Source organism: Dasypus novemcinctus, chromosome 6 (genome assembly GCF_030445035.2).
Source record: "Dasypus novemcinctus isolate mDasNov1 chromosome 6, mDasNov1.1.hap2, whole genome shotgun sequence".
Classification (NCBI taxonomy): domain Eukaryota; kingdom Metazoa; phylum Chordata; class Mammalia; order Cingulata; family Dasypodidae; genus Dasypus; species Dasypus novemcinctus.
The window spans coordinates 95,109,840-95,130,266 of record NC_080678.1 but is presented as its reverse complement, the minus strand read 5'-3'; the positions used below and the strand labels follow the sequence as shown (position 1 = coordinate 95,130,266).

At 36.6% G+C, this 20,427-nt stretch overlaps 1 protein-coding gene across 1 annotated transcript in view; it reads right to left on the bottom strand.

Moving 5' to 3' along the window:
• Positions 1–20,049, bottom strand: part of LOC101418726 (zinc finger protein 37A) — a 99,916-nt gene extending 79,867 nt beyond the window's left edge. The window contains 3 exon segments of the mRNA XM_058299518.1: positions 10,866–10,961; positions 11,663–11,858; positions 20,035–20,049. Coding sequence (XP_058155501.1) covers positions 10,866–10,961; positions 11,663–11,858; positions 20,035–20,049 — 307 coding nt within the window.
• Positions 20,050–20,427: the final 378 nt, after the last annotated feature.

Here is a 20,427-nt window from a genome sequence, read left to right as displayed (position 1 = left end):
CAAGTAATGAGAAATCACAAATAACGAGATTTAATTAGTCATGAAAAAACTCCCAACTAAGAAAACCCCAGAACCAGACAGTTTCACAGGTGAATTCTACCAAACATTCTGGAAAGAACTATCACCAATTCTGCTTAAAGTCTTCCAAAAAACATAAGTAGAAGGAACATTGTCTAACTCAGATTCTAGGATGCCAACATTACCCTAATACCAAAGCCAAACAAAGACAGCGGAAGAAAGCAAAATTAGAGAAAATCTCTAATTAAAACATGATAAAATCTTTAACAAAATACTTGCTAATCATATTCAACAACAAATCAAATGAATTATACACCACAACCACATGGGTTTCATCCATGGTATGGAAGGATGGTTCATCAAAAGAAAATCAATCAATGTAATACACCACATAAACAGATCAAAAGAAGAAAAATTACATGATTATCTCTACATACACAGAAAAAGCATTCTATAAACTACAGCACCCTTTCCTGATAAAAACACTGCAAAGCATAGGAATAGGAAGAAACTTCCTCAACATGATAAAGGGGATATATGAAAAACCCACAGTTATCATCATATACAATGGTCAAATCCTAAAAGCTTTCCCTCTAAGATTGGGGACAAGAAAAGAATGCCCACTACCACAGCTCCTATTTAACACTGTGTTAGAATTACTTGCTCAAACACTGAGGCAAGAAAAAGATATAAAAGAAATCCAAATAGGAAAGGAAGAAATTAAAATTTCACTATTTGCAGATGACAGGATCCTATATGTAGAAAGCCCTGAGAAACATACAATATAGCTTCTAGAGCTTATAAGTGAGTTTGGTAAAGTCACAGGTTATTGAGACCAATCCACAAAAATCAGTAGCATTTCTGTACCCCAAAAATGAACAATCACAGGAGGAAATCAAGAAAAAGTTCCATTTACAAATAGCAACTAAAAGACTCAATACCTAGGAATAAATTTAACTAAAGATGTAAATGAATTATACACAGAAAACTACACAACACTGTAAAGGAAATGAAAGAAGGATTAAATAAATGGAAGAATATTCCCTCTTCATGGATGGGAAGACTAAACATCATTAAGATGTTTATCCTGCCCAAATTGATCTATAGATTTCATGCAATCCCCAAAAAAATCAACATAGTATTTTTTACTGAACTGGAAAAATTAACAGTGAATTTTATTTGAAAGGGCAAGAGGTCTCGAAGAGTCAAGAACATATTGGAAAAGAAAAATGAAACTGGAGGAACCATCCTATCTTACTTTAAAATATATGACAAAGCTACAGTGGTCAAAACTGCATGGCTTTGGCACAAGGGTAGGCATACCGGCCAATAGAACTGAATGGAGAGTTCTGATATAGATCCACACACATATGGTCATATGATATTCTACAAGGCCAACAAGCAAATTCAACTGAATGAGAATGGCCTCTTCAAAAATTGGTGCTTGGAGACTTGGGTATCCATATCAAAAAGAGTGAGAGAAGAACACTATCTCACAACTTACACAAAACTCAAATCAAAATTGATCAAAAAGATCTAAATATAAGCGCCAAGAGCATAAAGACCTTGGAATATAATGCAGGAAAGCAGGACCTTGTAATAGGAAATAGTTTCATGAACTTCATACCCAAAGCATCAACAGTGAAAGAAATAGATAAATGAGACCTACTCAAAATTAAAAACTTTTGCATGCATCTCAAAGGAGTTTGTCCAGAAACTGAAAACACAGACTACTCAATGGGAAAAAATATTTGGTAGCCATATATCTGATAGGAGCCTAATATCAAGCATATATGAAGAACTCCTATATCTCAAAAATAAAAAGACAACCCATTTTAAAAATGGGCAAGTGATTTCAACACTTATCCAAAGAAGAAATACAAATGGCTAAAAAGCACATGAAAAGATGCTCAGCATAACTAGCTATTAGGGCAATGCAAATCAAAACTACAACGAGATATCATCTTACACTCATTAGAATGGCGGCCATTAAAAAAAACAGAAGACTAAGAGTGTTGAAGAGGATGTAGAGGAATGGCAACCCTCATCCACTGCTGGTGGGAATGCAGAATGGTCCAACCATTGTGGAGGACAGTTTGTCAGTTCCTCAAGAAACTAACAATAGATCTGCCATAATCATCCAACAATTCCACCGCTGGGTATATACCCAGAAGAATTGAAAGCAAGGAGACAAACAGATATATGCACACCAATGCTCACTGCGGCATTATTCACTATTGCCAAAAGCTGGAATCAACTCAAATGCCCATCAACAGGTGACTGAATAAACAAAATATGGTATATACCTATAATGAAATATTACTCAGCAGTGAGAAGGAATACAGTATTAACACAGGATAATATGGATGAATCTTGAGGACCTTATGTTGAGTTAGGCAAGCAGGCATTGAAGGACAAATTATAACATGACCTCGCTGATATGATTTAAGCAAATCAAGCAGACTCAGGGAGCCAGAGTCTGGAAGATAGATTTACAGGAAATAGAAAGGGAGAAAGTTATTAACCAATGCCTATATGGGAGAAATCTATGATAAGGTGTGGGTAGTTGTGCACTGAAGGGATATGACAGGGGTGTGGAGATACTTTTGGTTTGGCTGATGCAAGTTTGACAGGTGGGTAGGATGAGGAGGGTGTGTGGATGGTTCAAGGAACTGGGGTAGGATTGGAGAGGGAGCAGATTAACACTGGGGATTGGCAGGTGTATGGTTGAAACTACAAAGTTGTGAAAGCTCTTTTTACAATATGACAAGGAAGGGTTACTGTTTTAGGATATTGCATAGGGGGAATTTGGGACAGGGCACACTTTGGGGAGGCTTCTAGAGAATGTGCAAGGGATCATTTTGTCATAGTGTGTTGTATCAGTGGGTGTAGACCCACATAATGAGTGGGAAAGTGTTGGACTCCTACTCTAGGGAGGCCAGATATGTTCTGAAAGAGGGGTGAGTGTCTCCAGAGAGCAAGAGCGGCTCCCAATTTGGACAGTCAGATCAGTGAGTCAAGCCCTCAGTGGTTGTTCCAAGAAACTATGAACCTTGTCCTTCAAGGAGTGAATCCTGGTGGTTGCCATGGTCCCCAAGGGGTGAGGGAGGGAGAAATAGAGTAGATGGAAGAGGGTGTATTTAAAGGGCAATGGAAGGGGTCTGCATGATCTTGCAATCATGGATATAGGACATGCTGAATTTCATCAAAAATTTATAAAAGTGTGCAGTCTTGAGAGTAGACCATAATGTAAACCTTTGACCATGTTCAGGGGTTATGTTTCAATATTTTTATATCAGTTGTAACAAATGTACCATCCACATATAAAAAGGTTATTAATACACAAAGGAGAAAAAGGGGGAGGATGGTGATATAGGTGTCCCCTGTGTTCTGCATGTGACTTTACTGTGACCTAAACTACTTTCAAGACAAAATGCAAAAAAGTAAGACAATGGGGAAGAAATGGAAGAAAATGTCATTGTACATAAAGGACAACAGATATTAGTGATGAAAGGCAAAATGTAAAAAAAAATTTTAATATTTTTCATTATTTTTTTACATCCCAATTTAAAATTTTTATTTTAGTTTTTCTAAATTATGTATTTTATTTCTTATGTTTAAACCTATCACTATTACTTCATTTTCTATTAATTGTACTTGGTGATATTCTTGGCTTTATCTTTGTAGAAGTTTTGGACCACAGTGGGGTTACAACTGCGGCAGGGGAGGATCACTGGTGTGGGATGTCACTGATGGGGGATGCATGGGATGAAGTTCACTTGGGCATATACATAACGTACATGAATATGTTCAAATGTTCATGGGGCATTGTCACAGTGAGTGGAGATTCACACAATCACTGAAAGTATATTAAATTCCCATGCTGGGGAGCTCTGTAACATTGTCTAATGGAATAACAACAATCCCCCAAGTGCAGGGCAATGACTAGTGAAGGACTGTCCGTTGATGGGCCCTTGATATTGATTACCATGCTTATAATCCTTTGCTCTTGAAACTGCACTTAGCCTAGTGCTGTAGGTGCTTAAGACTTACCTCTTGAGAGCCTCCATGTTGCTCAAATACCACCTCTCTCTAAGCCAAACTCAGCATATAAATGCATTACCTTTCCCCCAGGATGGGAAATGACTCCCAGGGATGAGTCTCCCTGGTACCGAGGGACTACTACCAAACACCATTGAGCAACTGCAACTGGAAAAAAAAAGACCTTGAATAAAAGGGGGAAAAGGTAGACAAATGACTTCATATGGCTAAAAGATTTCAAAGTGAGTCGGGAGGTCATCCCAGAGGTAAACTCCTGAAGGCTCTGGAGACACCCAGGTCCTACAGTAATGGCAGATAGCTCTAGAGTTAGGTGCCTCAAAAATGGGTCCTACTTCAGAGTTTCTGCTCTTGAGTGTGACAGAGTTGAACTCAGATGTTACTTCTCTCCACGTGCCTCTTCTGTCCCTTCTACTTGGATCTATAGTTGGTACTGGGACTGGTAGGTGTACATCCAAGAGACTTGAATATTTGGGCTGTCTATGTGCCAGTTGGGCCCTGAGCCTCAGTGGAGTACAACACCTACTCTCCAGGTCATTGTATTCACCCAGAACACTAACAAGGAGGTGAGGATGGACAACCACTATACCAAAGAACTGAGAGAGTCTATAACTGCAAGCAAGAGATTCCCATTCATCAGCCATATGGGATCGATGCTCCTACTCAATGAGAAGTGGAATGGGTATCACCATCTCAGAATCCTCAGGACTGGGGAATAAAATATGGACTAGAGTGGACTTATTGGGATTCTAGCAATGGAAGAAATTATATCAGTGATGAGATAGTGGCCACTGGAGATGCTGAAGGCAAGGAGAGGGAAAAAGAGGTATAATATGGGGGCATTTTTTGGGAGTTGGAATTGTCCTGAATGACATTGCAATTACAGATACAGGTCATCATATATCCTGCCATAACCTATAAAATTGAGTGAAAGAGTAAGCTGTAATGTAAAGTATAATCCACGCTATGTGGCAATGCGCTAAATGTGTTCATCAATTGCAATGAATGTATCACGTAATAAAAGAAGTTGCTAATGTGATGGAAAGTGGGAGGTGTGGGGATTGGGGCATGTGGGAATCCCTTACATTTTTTTATGTAACATTTTATGTAATCTAAGTATTTTTTAAAAATAAATTAAAAATATATTTTAAAAAATAATGAACTAAATTCTACTTCTTTTTATATGTCCCTGCAGTTGGGTTGATGAGTCAGAAAATAACTGTGAATAGGTGATTCTACAGGTTTTGATATTTTCAGATTTAACAGAAATGAGTACCTCTTTCATTAAATGACATGCAATCAGGAATCTGATTTTCAATAATGCAGAGAAGTAGAAAATTGATATCTAAGAGTTAGGTCATGGTGTTTACTCAGCATGATTATCAGAATTTTGCTCTGGTTAGAATTTATTGAAGATTGAGTCCCAGGAGGAACTGGATTTAGGATACACAAATGTAACTAAGTGAAAACTTAGTCAATGACTCTTGTTTTACAGTTTTACAGTTTGATTTATTGTTGCTTTTTAGGAAAAGAAAAATTTTCTCTCCTTTATGATTATATTATTATGAAATAAGCACTTTGATGAACATATTTAAGGTATGTTAATCCATTTAACAAGTTTTGGGAAAACTCTTTGCCTGTCCCTCTGAGGAGAATCTAAAACATTAATTATGGATTGAAGATGTTCTGTTGTGGGGCAAAGCGTTGTTGACAAATACAGGTTTTATAAAAACTGTCACTAATCCATTTATTGAATCTCTCAGCCATGTAATAACTTTTCCCTCCAGTTCATTTACTTAGGTGAGCCTGAATGTAATAATGGAGGCTGCAGGGCTGGGATTTGAACCTTCCCTGGCTCTTTAACTCTGGGACTAGTGTGTAACTGATTCCTGCACACAGGTGACGGCTGCCAAGGCTTGGCCAGCCAGAGTCCCTCTCTTGGCTCCGTTTCCTTGAAATTAATTTGGAACCTTTCAGACAGGGCTTCACCTGGGTACCATCACTCCAGCTGATCAAAGAGAGGTCTCCGCCAGACTGGGATTCTCAATGGATTTTATAGGCCTTGTTCTCCTACAGGCTTTTTACAAAACTGTCTCTACTCTGAGGGACTAATTGTTTGAAGTATATCTTTTCCTATATCTTAAGACTACTTCATAACTATAATACGTAATCAGAGCAAATATATTATTTTCAGATATATACCTTGCTTTACAGACAAAGGTATGTTGTATAAAGTGGCATGTGCAGTGGCTGTGGTAACATCTACTCTCCACTGCTTGAAGATAGACTTAGGACCTTTGGAAATGGAAACTTTGTGCTTTAAGCTCTTTTTGTGAACTAACTGTAACAGCTATGTTTGATATAAATGCTATAAGTGGCATTTTCTGAGTCTGAATGAATGTAAGTATGAAGTACTCACAGTGAAAATGCATTTAATGGATAGGAGAGCAAAACACATTTCCCCAAATTAATTTCTTTATGAATTTAGGTAATTGTTATTAAACATGCTTAAATTTTTTTTTTTTAAATCTAAAAATGCTCAAGGAGATAACAGAAAGTACAAAGAGGGACCTACAGGATATCAGGAAAACAGTGAATGAACGATATGACATTCTAAATGTATTAGTCAGCCAAAGGGGGTGCTGATGCAAAGTATCAGAAATCTGTTGGCTTTAATAAAGGGTACTTATCTGGGGTAGAAGCTTACAGTTACAAGGCCCTAAGGAGTCCAACTCCAGGTACAGTAAGAGGTACTTCCTCACCAAACTGTTGCCACATGTTGAAGCAAGATGGCAGGCTACATTTGTGAGGGTTCAGCCTTCCTCTTTCCTCCTCAGGCTCCATAGTCCCAGCTCCTTCTGATCTCAGAGGTTAGGCTTATGCATGTCTCAGCAGGACCTCATTGATTGCCACAGTAAATAGTGTGTCTCAAGTAGTGGGGCTTCTGAGGGCTCTAGAGACATCCAGGCACTATCAGCATTGCAGACAAACTCAGGAATGTGGCACCCTGTCAGTGGGCCTTACTTTGGATGTTATGCTCCCCAGAGTAACAGCTACCATCATTTAAGTTCTCTAAACATGGCTCTACTGCCCCTTTTATTTGAACCTATAATTAGCACTGTATATAATATAATAAATATATTTCCCAAAGACTTAAATCTACAGTCCATCCATGTGCCTTAAAGTTAAGCACTGAATCTCAGCAGAGTTGCAACACCTACTCTCCAGTTCACTGGACTCATCCAGGACAACTAACAAGGAGATGATGATGGAGCCCATCCTAAACAACAGAGAGCATCTGCAACTGTAAGCAAGATAGATCCATTTGCCCCATGGGATTTAAGCCCCCTCTCAATTAGAAACACAGTGGGCATCACCATCCCCAAATTCTCAAGATTAGGGAAGGAACAATGGACTAAAGTAGATTTATTATTACTCTATTATTGACTTACTATTATTCTAGCAATGGAAGAACTTTTATCAATGATATAAAGGCAGTGGCCACCAGAGGTTTAAAGGGGAGGGAGAGGAAAGAATAGGTGTAATATGGGGGCATTTTCAGGATGCTGGAATTGTCCTGCATGACATTGCAATGATGGATAAAGGTCATTTTATATTTTCTCATAACTTACAAAATTGCACAAGACAGAGTGTAAACTATAATGTAAATTACTCCATGGTAGTATTCATGCTTCAATATATGTTCACCAATTGTAACAAATGCACCATACTAAAGATGGATATTGTTACTGTGGGACAGTGTTGGAGGGGGAAGTGGTGAGGCATATGGGAATCCCCTATATTTTTTATATAATATTTATAAAATCTAAAGCTTATTTAAAAACAATTTTTAAAAAGAGAAATAAAGACTTGCAGTAAAAAAAGTATAATTATTTGGGTAATTATAAATGTCAAATTATTGTATTGTTTAGAATGTTATTCCAATTCTTACTTCCCTCAGGTGCTAAAATCACATACATAAAAAGTAATGATAAATCTACGATTTTGGACAGAGAATGTATAAAGATATAAGTGGTAACAAGAACAAAAGAAATGGTGAGGGACAAAGGGGAAAAGGAAAATTATATGTTCATGCTACTGAAGTTAAGTTGGTATCAAAACAAATTTGATTATTACATATTTAGGATGTTAAATTTTAACCCCCTGGACACCACAAGGAAAATAAATGAAAAATATATCCAGATAGAAATGAGAAGGCACACAATACAGTGCAGCACAAAAATGCAAATAAATATGAAAGTAGGCATTAATGGAAGTGAGGGATGAAAAATGTATAAGATTTACAAAGGCAAAATAACGAACTGGCAGAAGAAAGTTCTGTTCTATCAGTAGCGACTTTAAATGCCAAATGGATTAAGCTCTCCAATCAAAAGGCAGAGACTAGCAGAACCAATAAAAAAGCCATGACCCAAGAGATTCACATTAAAGTCAAAGATACAAGTTAAGCTAAGGGTTTAAGGATGGAAAAAAACAGCAACCAAAAGAGAGCTGGAGTGGCTACACTAATGTTCCACACCAATGCAAGTTTTTGTTGTTTGGGTAGTATATGGGAATACTATATTGTATGCATGATTGTTTTGTAAACCACAACTTCTCAAATAAAGAAAAAAAAATGACCTGGCAATCCGTCTACTAGATATATATCCAAGAGAAATGAAAGCAGGAACTTGAACAGATATTTGTTTACTGATGTTCATAGTAGCATTATTCACAATTGCCAAAAGATGAAAGCAACCCAAATGAGCATCAACCAATGAATGGATAGATGAATAAAATGTGGTATATACATACACTGGAATATTTTTCAGTCATATAAAGAAAGAAGTTCTGGTTCATGTGACAACATGGATGAACCTGGAAGAGATTATGTTGAGTGAAACAAGCCAGACACTAAAAAATAAACATGGTATGATATCACTGATAGGAAATTAGAATAAGCAAATTCATAAAGTTAGACTCTAGAATGTAGAATGTAGAATGTAGGTTAGGGGTATGGAAGGGGACTTAAGGCTTAATTTAATTTGCACAGAACTTCTGTTTGGCTTGATTGTAAAATTTTTCACATCATTGTGAGTGTAATTAACAAAACTGTATTATACATATGAATATGGTTAAAAGGGAAAATTTTAGGTTGTATAAACAGTAGAGTAAAAATTAAAAGCTAAAACATGGAACTGTACAATACAGTGAACCCTGTTGTAAATGATGGACTACAGTTAACAGTATAATTATAAAAATGCTTTCTCGTGAATTATAACAAATATACTACACTTATCCAAATATGGGGAGTATATAGGAATGTTGTATTTTTTACACGATTTTTCTGTGACCATACAACTTTCCTAATTAAAATAAATGTTTAAGTAAATTAATTAATAAATTAGAAGAAAAGATGTCCTTGGCAACATTATGCCTTTATGCTAAAGGGCAGCCAAGGCATTCTTTAAAACAACAAAGCTAGAAAGCTGACATAGTCAAATATCAAAAACTTTGATTAAGTTATAAGATAATTAAAAAGAAAGTGGTATTGTCATAAGGATGGAGAAATCAACTAATAAAACAAAATGGAAAGGCCAGAAATTGAATCAAATAAAAGATAAATGAAAATGATACCACCACAAGTCAGTAGGAGAAAGGATAATCTTTTTAATAAACTTCTGTTCATCAAAATATACTATTCAGAGAGTGATAAGAGAAGGCACAAATTGAGAAAATACATTTTCAATAAATACAACTGACAAAAGAAGTAAAACTACAAATCAATAAGAAAAAGACTGATAACCCAACAATAGAATATGGATTTAAGACCTGAACTGCTATTTCACAAAAAGAGATATCAAAATAGCCAACAAATATATGACAAGATACTCAACATCATTAGTTGCCAGTGAAATAGAACTAAGATACCATAGACCAATCACCAGAATGGCTAAATTAAGTGGGCTGACAATACTAAGTGTTGTCAAGGATGTAATGCAATTGGAACTCTCATACATTGCTGGAGATAGCATAATTTAGTACCACTACTGTGTAAAACTGTTTAAATATTACTAAAGCTAAACATGTCACTCTTTCTGGTCATATACCTAACAGAAATGAGAGTTTATGTCCTCCAAAAGATATACACAACATTTATAACATTTTCCCCAAATATCCAAAAAATCAAAACCATTCAAATATCTTTCAATATTAGATAACCTTTGGTATAGTTGCTATACAGTAATATGAAACAATGAACAACATACAACATAAATGTCACAGATATAAGGCTGAGCCACAGAAATTAGACAAAAGAATATATACCACATTTCCATTTATCTTAAGTTCAAAAACACATAAACATGTGGCCATTGAAGTTAAAATAGTAGCCAGCTTTGCAGTGAATGAGGGACAGTGTTTATATTGGGAAGAGGATATCAACAAGCCTGTGGGGTACTGATAATTTTCTGTATCTTCAATTCAATGATGGGCACATGGTTGTCCATAAAATATATGCAAAATCGTATTAAAATGTATGCTTAAGATTTGTGTACTCAACTATGTATAACTGGTATCTCAAAAAAGGACAGTGTTTCTGTGCAAAACTGGGAGATATTGGTTTATTGAGTAATACTGGGTATTTTAGTGATAGTAACATGCCACTTTCAAAGGTCTGAAGCGTTTAAAAATTATTTCTGAAGAGCATATCAAGATTCTTAAACTCTGAACTAAGCCTTTGTGGTCTAATTTTATCCTAAATTTCATCTGCCTCATAGTCACTAACTCACCTGGATAGCTCTGGCCTGGCAATTCTTCCTCTAATACCAATGGCTCTTCTCCTTGTTCCAACTTGAGGATTACTTCTGGTTTACAGATACAATACCCTGTGAATGAGAATTATATGACTTGGGACAAGCTGGATGGGTTTCTAGGCCTCTAAAGGACAAGAAGAGGAAGTGGATGTGGCTCAAGCAACTGAGCTCCTGTCTACCATATGGGAGGTCCAGGGTTTGATTCCTAGGGCCTCCTGGCAAAGGCAAGCTGGCCCGTGCAGAGTGTTGGCCTGCTCAGGAGTGCTGGCCCACATGGCAAGCTGGCCCGAGTGGAGAGTTGGTGCAGCAAGATGATGCAATGAAAAGACACACAGAGGAGAGACAATAAGAGACACAGCAGACCAAGGAGCCGAGGTAGTGCAAGAAATTGAGCACGTCTCCCCCACTCTGGAAGGCTCCTGGATCGGTTCCTGGTGCCGCCTAAAGAGAAGACAAGCAGACACAGAAGAATGCACAGCAAATGGACACAGAGAGCAAAGAGGGGAGAGGGAAGAAATGAATAAACACATCTTTTAAAAAAATAAAATAAAGGAAGAGAACAGCATACCTCAAGCAGGGCACAATTAAAAAAACCCATTTAATCACATCATGGGGCAGAGGAAAACATATTCTTTATGATGCAAAAAAAGGATAAATTTTCTTTGATTTCTGAATCCCAAATCTAAATATTAAATTCTATAAAGATTCCACAAGTTTCTTTAAATAAGAAAGGACATACATACTGGTAGTTTACATGGGAAAACAATCCCTACCCACTGAGACGAGGTGGCTGTAGTTCTCCAGCATCACATCCCTGTACAGGGTCCTCTGAGCAGGGTCCAGGTGCTGCCACTCCTCCTGGGTGACGCCCACAGTCACATCCTTGAAGGACAGTGATCCCTGGAACAGCACATTTCTGCTCAGTATGAAGCGGTCAGCATCAGGTGATGCGAAAAAGGTATTTAAGGTCTAATTCTTACCATTTTTACTATTGAAAGTTGATCAGAATATATTCCAAATGATCTCTACTATAAACTTTGTTTTGTGTTATACTTTGTGGGTAAAAAATAAATACCTTGTCAATGAATTACTTTATTACTGCAAAAGTATCTGAGTGCCCACATGTACTTGGATCTGCGTCGGTTTCTGAGTGTACCAAGTGGAATAAAATACTCTTCCTGGTCTCAAGGAGCTTATTCTCTCATAGGGCACATAAATACAAAGATGTACCTACTATATGACTTGAAGGACCTACTACAGGACTTAAAGGACCTACACTACAAATATGTGCACTTCAAACAGGGATCAAAAAAGGATTCAGTGCAAGATCATGTGAGAGTGTGCTAGCACCTTGGATTTCACTCAGGGGATAAAACATTCATTGCTTAAGTATGAATAGTAGTTTTTCTGCAAATATGGGGCAAAACCATAAAAAAAACTAAGACCTGAAAAAAACATGTGGCAAGTCAATGGAACTGTGCAAAAAACAGGAAATCAAGTCCGAACCTGTAGTGGGCTAAAGGTTACAGAAGCACTGGGAGTGGGCAAGGAAGACTGGGAAATATTTTGGCTTTAAACCTATTAGTGATCTCTAAAATATTTAATCACTCACCTAAGTCAGTAAAATATTTTTGAACAACCACCAATTTAATTTACATTTATTTATAAATTAAATAAAATGTCAATACACAAATCAGCAGAGGCTAATTCTGTCCTTTTTTTTACATAAAAAAGGTATAAAGAGACATGTCTGTATTTTCTTTTGACACCTTAAAGAATCTAGAGTAAATGGTAGAATACAGGATTATCTTGCACACTCATCCAGTGTATAATTTTCTACCACTACCCTTCACCTGGAGATCATTGCTATGAGTAACAGGAAGCCAATGGTGAACTGGAAATACATACCTGAGTCCCAATCACACAATCCAATTTTCACTGACAAAATAGATTTTAAGTCACTCTTATATGAGACAAAGAAAAATATTCCATATTGTTATATGCACCTAACAACAGAGTCCCAAAACACATGAAGCAAACACTGACAGAATTGAAGGGAGAAATAAGCAGATCTACAACACTAGGTGATTTCAAAGGCACTCTTTCAAAATTGTATTGTGGGGAATGGATGTAGCTTGAGTGGTTGAGTGCCTGCTTCCCATATATGAGGTCCCAGGTTTGACCCTGTTACCTCCTAAAAACAAAAGAAACAAATGAAAAAACTTTCACTGGGGAGCCAGTGTAGCTCAGTGGTTGAGCACCAGCTTTCCACGTACAAGGTCCTGGATTCAATCCCCAGTACCTTCTGAAAAAAAAAAAAAAAACTGAATTGAACAAGCAGACAGAAGACCAATAAGGAAACAGATCATTTGAACAGACCTAAAACACATATATAGAACAACTCACCCAACAACAGCAGAATACATGCTCTTCTCCAGTGTACATAGATCATTTTCTGAAAAAAGTCTCAGTAAATTTTAAAAGATTGAAATCATACAGTGTCACCTCTGACCACAATGGAATGAAGCTAGAAATCAATAACAGAAAGGTGAAAAATTCACAAATATGTGGAAAATAAACAACACACTCTCTACCAATAGATCAAAGAAGAAATAACAAGGAAAATTAGAAATTACATATAGATTAATGAAAACAGAGCACAACATACCAATGTTTATGGAATACAGCAAAGGGAGTGCACACAGGGCCATTTATAGCTTTAAGCAGCTTTATTAAAATATAAGATTTCAAATAAACAGCTAAGTATTAAGGCTTGAGATGTAGAAAAAATAGCAAACCAAACTCAAAGTTACCAGAAGGAGGGAAATAATAAATGTTAGAACAGAGAAATGTAAAACAGAATAGAAAAACAATAGAATCAACAAAACCAAGTGCTGGCTGTTAGAAAAGATCAGTATAATTTGAAAACCTTTATTCAGACAAAGAAAAAGAGAACACAAAAATAATATCAGAAATGCAAGTAGGGACATTGCTACTGACATTAAAGAAATAAAAAGATTATAAAAGATTATTATATACAAATATATGCCAATAAACTAAATAATCTAGACAAATTGATAACGTCAAATGTGGCAAAATGTTAAAATTGGTGGTTCTGGGTATCTAGGGGATATAGGGTTTGTTAGAGTTCTCTGTATGGAGTGTTTACTATTTTTGTGACTGTCCTATAAGTCTGACAGTATTTCAAAATAAAAAGTTTAAAGACAAAAAAAAAAAAAAGAAAGAAAATATGATATACAACTTCATACTGACTAGGATGGCTATTATTGGGAGGAAAAAAAGCAGAAAATAACATTGGTGAGGATGTAGGAAAACTGCAACTCTCAGACAATGCTGCTGGGAACGTAAAATGGTGTAGCACTATGAAAAAACTGTTTGGCATTTTCTCAGTAAGGTACACATAGAATTACCTTTTGACCATGCAATTCCACTCCTAGGGTATATACCCTTAAGGACTGAAAACAGGTACTCAAACAAACAATTGTACACAAATCTTTATAGCAGCACTATTAACTATAGTTGAAAGATGGAAACAACTCAAATGTCCACAACTGATGAATGGATAAACCTCCAGTGAAATTTACATAAGAAGGAATGTTATTCAACTATAAAAAGGAATACAGTGCTGATACATGCTATAACATGAACCTTGAAAACATAAGTCAAAGAAGTCAAACTCAAGAATTATGATTCCATTTATATAAAATGTTCCAATTATATGAATAGTCCAATCTTTAGAGGCAGAAAGCCAATTAGTGGTTGCCTGGGGCTAGTGGTAGAATGAATGGAGAGTAACTGCTTAATTTGCATGGGGTTTCCTTTGGGGTTAGGCAAATGTTTTGGAACTAGATAGAGGTGATGGTCAAGCACTAGGAATATAGTAAATGCCACTGAATTGTATACTGCAAAATGGTTAAAATAGTAAATTTCCTGTTTTGTGTATTCTACCACATTATAAAAATTTTTTTTTAAATTTATCGGTATTCATCAAGATGACAAAGAAACCAGCTTGATGGGCCCCAAAGGTTAATTGCTGGACAATTGAAGCACTGAAATAAATAAATGGTAGTAATGATCTATTAAATATCCCATTGAATAAAATAAAAATCTATGAGTTCATACTGAAATCAGTAAATGAGTAAACAGAGGAGGAGGAAAATTCTTTTACAATGGAATCCATCTAATAAATGTAGAAAGAAAGATAAAATTAGAAAATCATCATCTGACAATGACTATAATAATAACTGATTCTGGCAAGAATCATCAATGAAGGCTAAACTAGTAGGTGAAAGATTGAGAAAAGGATAATCTCAAAGTATCACCCTACAAAACATGTAATAATTACTTATGAATTGATAAGTACAAAATCTTTTAATTAGATTTAAAGGTCCCTACAGTCATCATCTTAATCAGTGATAGGAACCAATAAAAGCAATAAAAGGACAAATCGATGATGTGTACAACCTGTTATTATGAATTTAAAGTCTGGTTTTCCTGCCAGAAATGTATAATTCAAGTTCAATCATCAGGAAACATCAGACAAAACCAAACTGAGGGAATCTGTATTACTCAGTGTCTCTAGGAAAATAGAACTGACAAGAGATATCTGCAAATAAGATGAGATTTTATAAAATTATCACGCATGACTGTGGGGATGCATGAGTCCAAATTCCACAGGGCAGGCTGCAATTCAGGAACTCCAGCGAAGGTCCTCACTGTGTTCCCCCAGCCAGGAAAAGCTGTCTGTGAGTAGAGATAGGAATTCTCTGCTGAAATTGCTTCTCCTTTTAAGGCCTTCCACTGAATGGATGACATCTCTCATTGCTGATGGCAATCTCCTCAGTTGATTGGACATGTAATAGGCCATATATGCAATCAACTCAATGATGATTTAAGTCCATGAACTGTCCTTGGAGTAGAATTTGTCCAGTGCTTGCTTGACGAAACAATTGGGCACCATTACCTGGCCAAGTTGACACATGAGCCTAACCATCACAATCCAGTCCTTGACAACTTGGCAGACATATATCACCTTAAACCATATTTAATCTCTACATAAAAACAATAACAGACTTATTTTTTTAATGCCTAGCAATACTCAAATGTCCTTTGTAAAACTGGAAATGCACTAAATCCCCCAAGAACAGGATGTAAGTCCTTGGGTAACATTCACTCCAAACTTGACATTCTGTAACTAAAATACTACAAAATGAAACCAACACAAATTATGTCACATGATAAGGGAATAACATACAAAAATATAAGAAAACAAGAAAGAAATATTCATGACCATTATAGTCCTCCTTTCTATAACTGGTCAAGTGGTCACAATTCATAGTTAACATTACATTCTTTGACTACCCATTCCATGTTCCTTTTATCCTCAGGAATCCCCTCAGCTGCTATGATTCTTTGCTTGGTGGGATGACTCAAACCTTCATTTTTTAAGTTTCTGGGCCATTCTCAGTCCTGCCTCGATGAGGACATTGCAGTTTTACATTGACTTTAATCACAGGGCATGATAGTACTAAAAGACACCCTAAAGGATCTCCTGAATTCCAGGCAAACTGTTCTTTATCTGCAATGTGTAATGCAGTCCCATTTCCCCTTGATAGTCAGGATCAATCACCCCAGCCAGTACAGTAATTGCCTTCCTTGCCTATTGATTCAAAGGCATGAGGAGCCCAAAAAAATCAGGTTCAATGGAATCATTGCATCTCTTGGTAGAAGCACACCTGCTTTTGCAACTAAGACCTGTAAGACCAGCACAGGTTAAGGCTGCAGGGACAGGAAGCACAAATTTTCCTAGTGGATCACTAGGGGCAATAGTAAGTGGTATTACTTCGGTTTCCACCACTCAATTCCTGAACCCATGAATCCTAGCTATGGGAGAACCATCACCATAGAGTGAATGCTGATTTAGAGCATAGAGTGAATGCTGATTTACAAAACCTCCTGGAAAACAATGCCCCAGGCCTGCAAGGTACTGCCACTGGGCTGGTACCATAATTGATTATTCAAAAAGCCATTCCACCATTCTATCAATCCAGCTGCTTCAGGATGATAGGGAACAGGGTTAAGACTAGTGAATTCCATGAGCATATGTCTATCTCTGCACATCAATTACTGTGAAGAGGATCCTTGATCACAAGCAATGCTGCGTGGAATAAAATGACGGTGGATAAGACATTCTGCAAGTCCAAGGATGGTAGTTTTGGTAGAATCATTGCATGCAGAGAAGGAAAACCCATTTCCAGAATACATGTCAATTTCAGGTAAAACAAATGGCTGCACCTTCCATATGGAAGTGGTCCAATGTAATCAACCTGCCACCAGGCTGAAGGATGATCTCCTTGGGGAATGGTGCCATACTGCAGGAAGAGCCTAAGTCTCTGCTGCTAACACATTGGCATTCAGTACTGACTGTAGCCAAGGTGGCCTTGGAGAAGGGAAGTCCATGTTCCTGAGCACATGCATAATTTTCATCCCTACACCACGGCCACTTTGTTCATGAGCCCATTGGGCAACAACAGGAGTGGGTGGGGTAAAAGGTCAACTTGTATCCACAGAACAGTTCACCAGGACCATAAAACTATTACAAGAAAATGCAGGGAAACATCTCCAAGATCTTGTGGTAGGTGATGGTTTCTTGGCTCTTACACCCAAAGCACGAGCAACAAAAGAAAGAATTTATAAAGGGACTTCCTAAAAATTAAACGCTTTTGCACCTCGAAGACTTTGTCAAAAGGTTGACAAGGCAACCAACTCAATAGGAGAAAATATTTGGAAATCACATATCCAATAAGGGTTTAATATCCATGATATATAAAGACATACAACTCAATAATAAAAAGACAAACACACAATTCGATTAAAAAATGGGCAAAAGATTTAAATAGACATTTGTCCAGGAAGAAATACAAATGGCAAAAAAAACAAAGGAAAAAATCAACATTGCTAGTGATTAGAGAAATGCAAATCAAAACTACAATGAGATATCATTTCACACATATTAGACTGGCCACCATTAAAAAGTGAGAAAACTACAGTGTTGGAAAGGATGTGGAGAGATAGGAATGCTTATTCACTGTTGGTGGGAATGCAGAATGGTACAGCCACTGTGGAAGACTGTTTTGCAGTTCCGAAGGAAGTTTAATATAGACTTACTTTGTGACTAGGCAATATCACCATTAGATATAAACCCAGAAGAATTAGAGCAATGACATGAACAGACATCTGCACACCAATGTTCAGAGCACCATTCACAATTGTCAAAATATGGAAACAACCCAGGTGTCCATCAACCAATGAATGGATAAACAAACTATACACACACAATGGACTATTATGCAGCTGTAAAAAGAAATGAAGTCATAAAGCATATGACAACATGTAAAAAGAAATGAAGTCATAAAGCACATGACAACATGGATGAACCTGGAAGACATGCTCTAATAATGATTGAAGTGATGAATGCACAACTATGTGATTATACCAAATATCATCAATTACATACTTTGGATGGATTGTATGTTTTATTAATATATGTATTAATAAAATTGATTTGTTTAAAATATATAGATATTCATGGAACCAAATAGTCAAGGTTATCATCACAAATGATGTCATATACTCTCTGATGTGATATGATAATGGCACTTCAACTTGTAGTATTTTTTCCAAAAACCCATAACCCCAGTCTAATCATGAGAAAAATATCAGACAAACTGAAATTGCGGTATTTCTTACAAAATACCTCCTCAAAACTCTCAAAATCATCAAAAACATACAGAGAACTGTACAGCCTAGACAGGTCTAAAGAGACATGATGACTAAATGGAATGTGGTGTCCCAGACTGTATCCAGGAAGAGAAAAAGGACATTAATGAAAAAACAACAAAATAAAATTTGAAACAAAAGAAAACTATATATATAAGTAATATACACTGAGTTAGGGAGAATGAGTGGATAGATAAGAACAGTGGGCCAAAGACAGAACATAGGGACAAGCTAAGTTAAGGGACAAGAGGGAAAGAAATCATAAGCATTAGGAGAAATGAGGTCAGAGAAACTGCTTGAGTTGACTTTCCAGAAGGAAGGTGTGTGTAGTGGTTCCAAGTGCAGCAGAGGCCAAGAGTCCAAAGTGATGCAAACTGTAAGGAAATAATATGCAGCACTGGTCCAGGCAGGTGGAAAGAGCCAGGAAAGAGAATGGGAAGTGAAGAAACATATGTGGGACTATAGATATGCACTGTGTGCTGTGCCACCAGAGCACACAGCCTGTCTGAGAGCTGTTCTAAATGCATGCCATACATTTATTCTTCAAGTATTCTTGGTTCTAACCCTAGATCAAGAAGATTATAGGAAGACTATCTACCAGAAATTGATGACAATAAATTGGTTCCTTGAAAAGCTAAGCTGAGTTCTGCTTTGGCCTTATTCCCTCTGCTTCCCTAAAAAAAAAAAAAAAAAAAATTACAACACTTCTGCAGAATGGTCAATGGAAATGAACTGGACTTCTGCAGAATGGTCAATGGAAGGTTCACAATGTCACCCAAATGAAACCCATAAAAAAATTTTTTTTATGTTCAGTTTTGATATCTCAGTGGGATCACAAGATCCACATTTACGTATACAGCATCTTTACCCTACTGTTTTGCTAGATCAGCTACTCTGTACAAGGAGTTGGCAAACATTTTCCGTAAAGGGCCCAGGAGTAAATATTTTAGGTTTGTGGGCCATACAGTCTCTGTCTTATCTATACAACTCTTCCCTTAAAGAGCAAAAGCATCCACAGACAATACATAAATGACTATCTATGGCTGTGTCCCAATAAAACTTTATTTATAGACACTGAATTTGAATTTCATGTAATCTTCACAGCATAAAATAATATTGATTTTTTCTTAACCATTTAAAAATTCAAAAACCATTTTTAGCTTGCAGGTCATAAAAAGGCAGGCAATGAACTGGATTTGGTTCATGAACTATAGTTTGCTGACCTCTGCTCTATATTTTCTCTGATGTTACCTTAAACATTCACTATTTTATATGAATGTATAGACACTTTACAAACCTCACATTATCACTATTAAGCAAAATGGTGAATAAATAAACAACTCACCTGGGCTGTGATCATTTTCTTCCAGTCTTGGAAGAGTGAAGAGAACTGTGAAAGTATAGCTTAGAAAGAAGGAAAGACCATGAGAGCTGTGGCCTGCCTTATAGTTCCTGGACTCACCTGCCTAAAAAGTCCTACAATGCACCTGAAGAAAAGCCTCTAAAGGGAATTTTCTTGAAAGGGCAGAATGGAAGAGAGTGAAGGAGAGAACACTTCCATGTCCACATGTGATTTTGATTGGACATGCTAGTTTTCATCATGCAAATAAAAGTATTTGTTTTCTACTGATTTATTGAAAACATATGCTCTATTCTAACATTTTTCTGGGAAAAAGTTTGTTCTAATTTGGGTTCAGGTTCTTTTAAAAAAAAAAACAAAAACTGGTTTTGACTCATT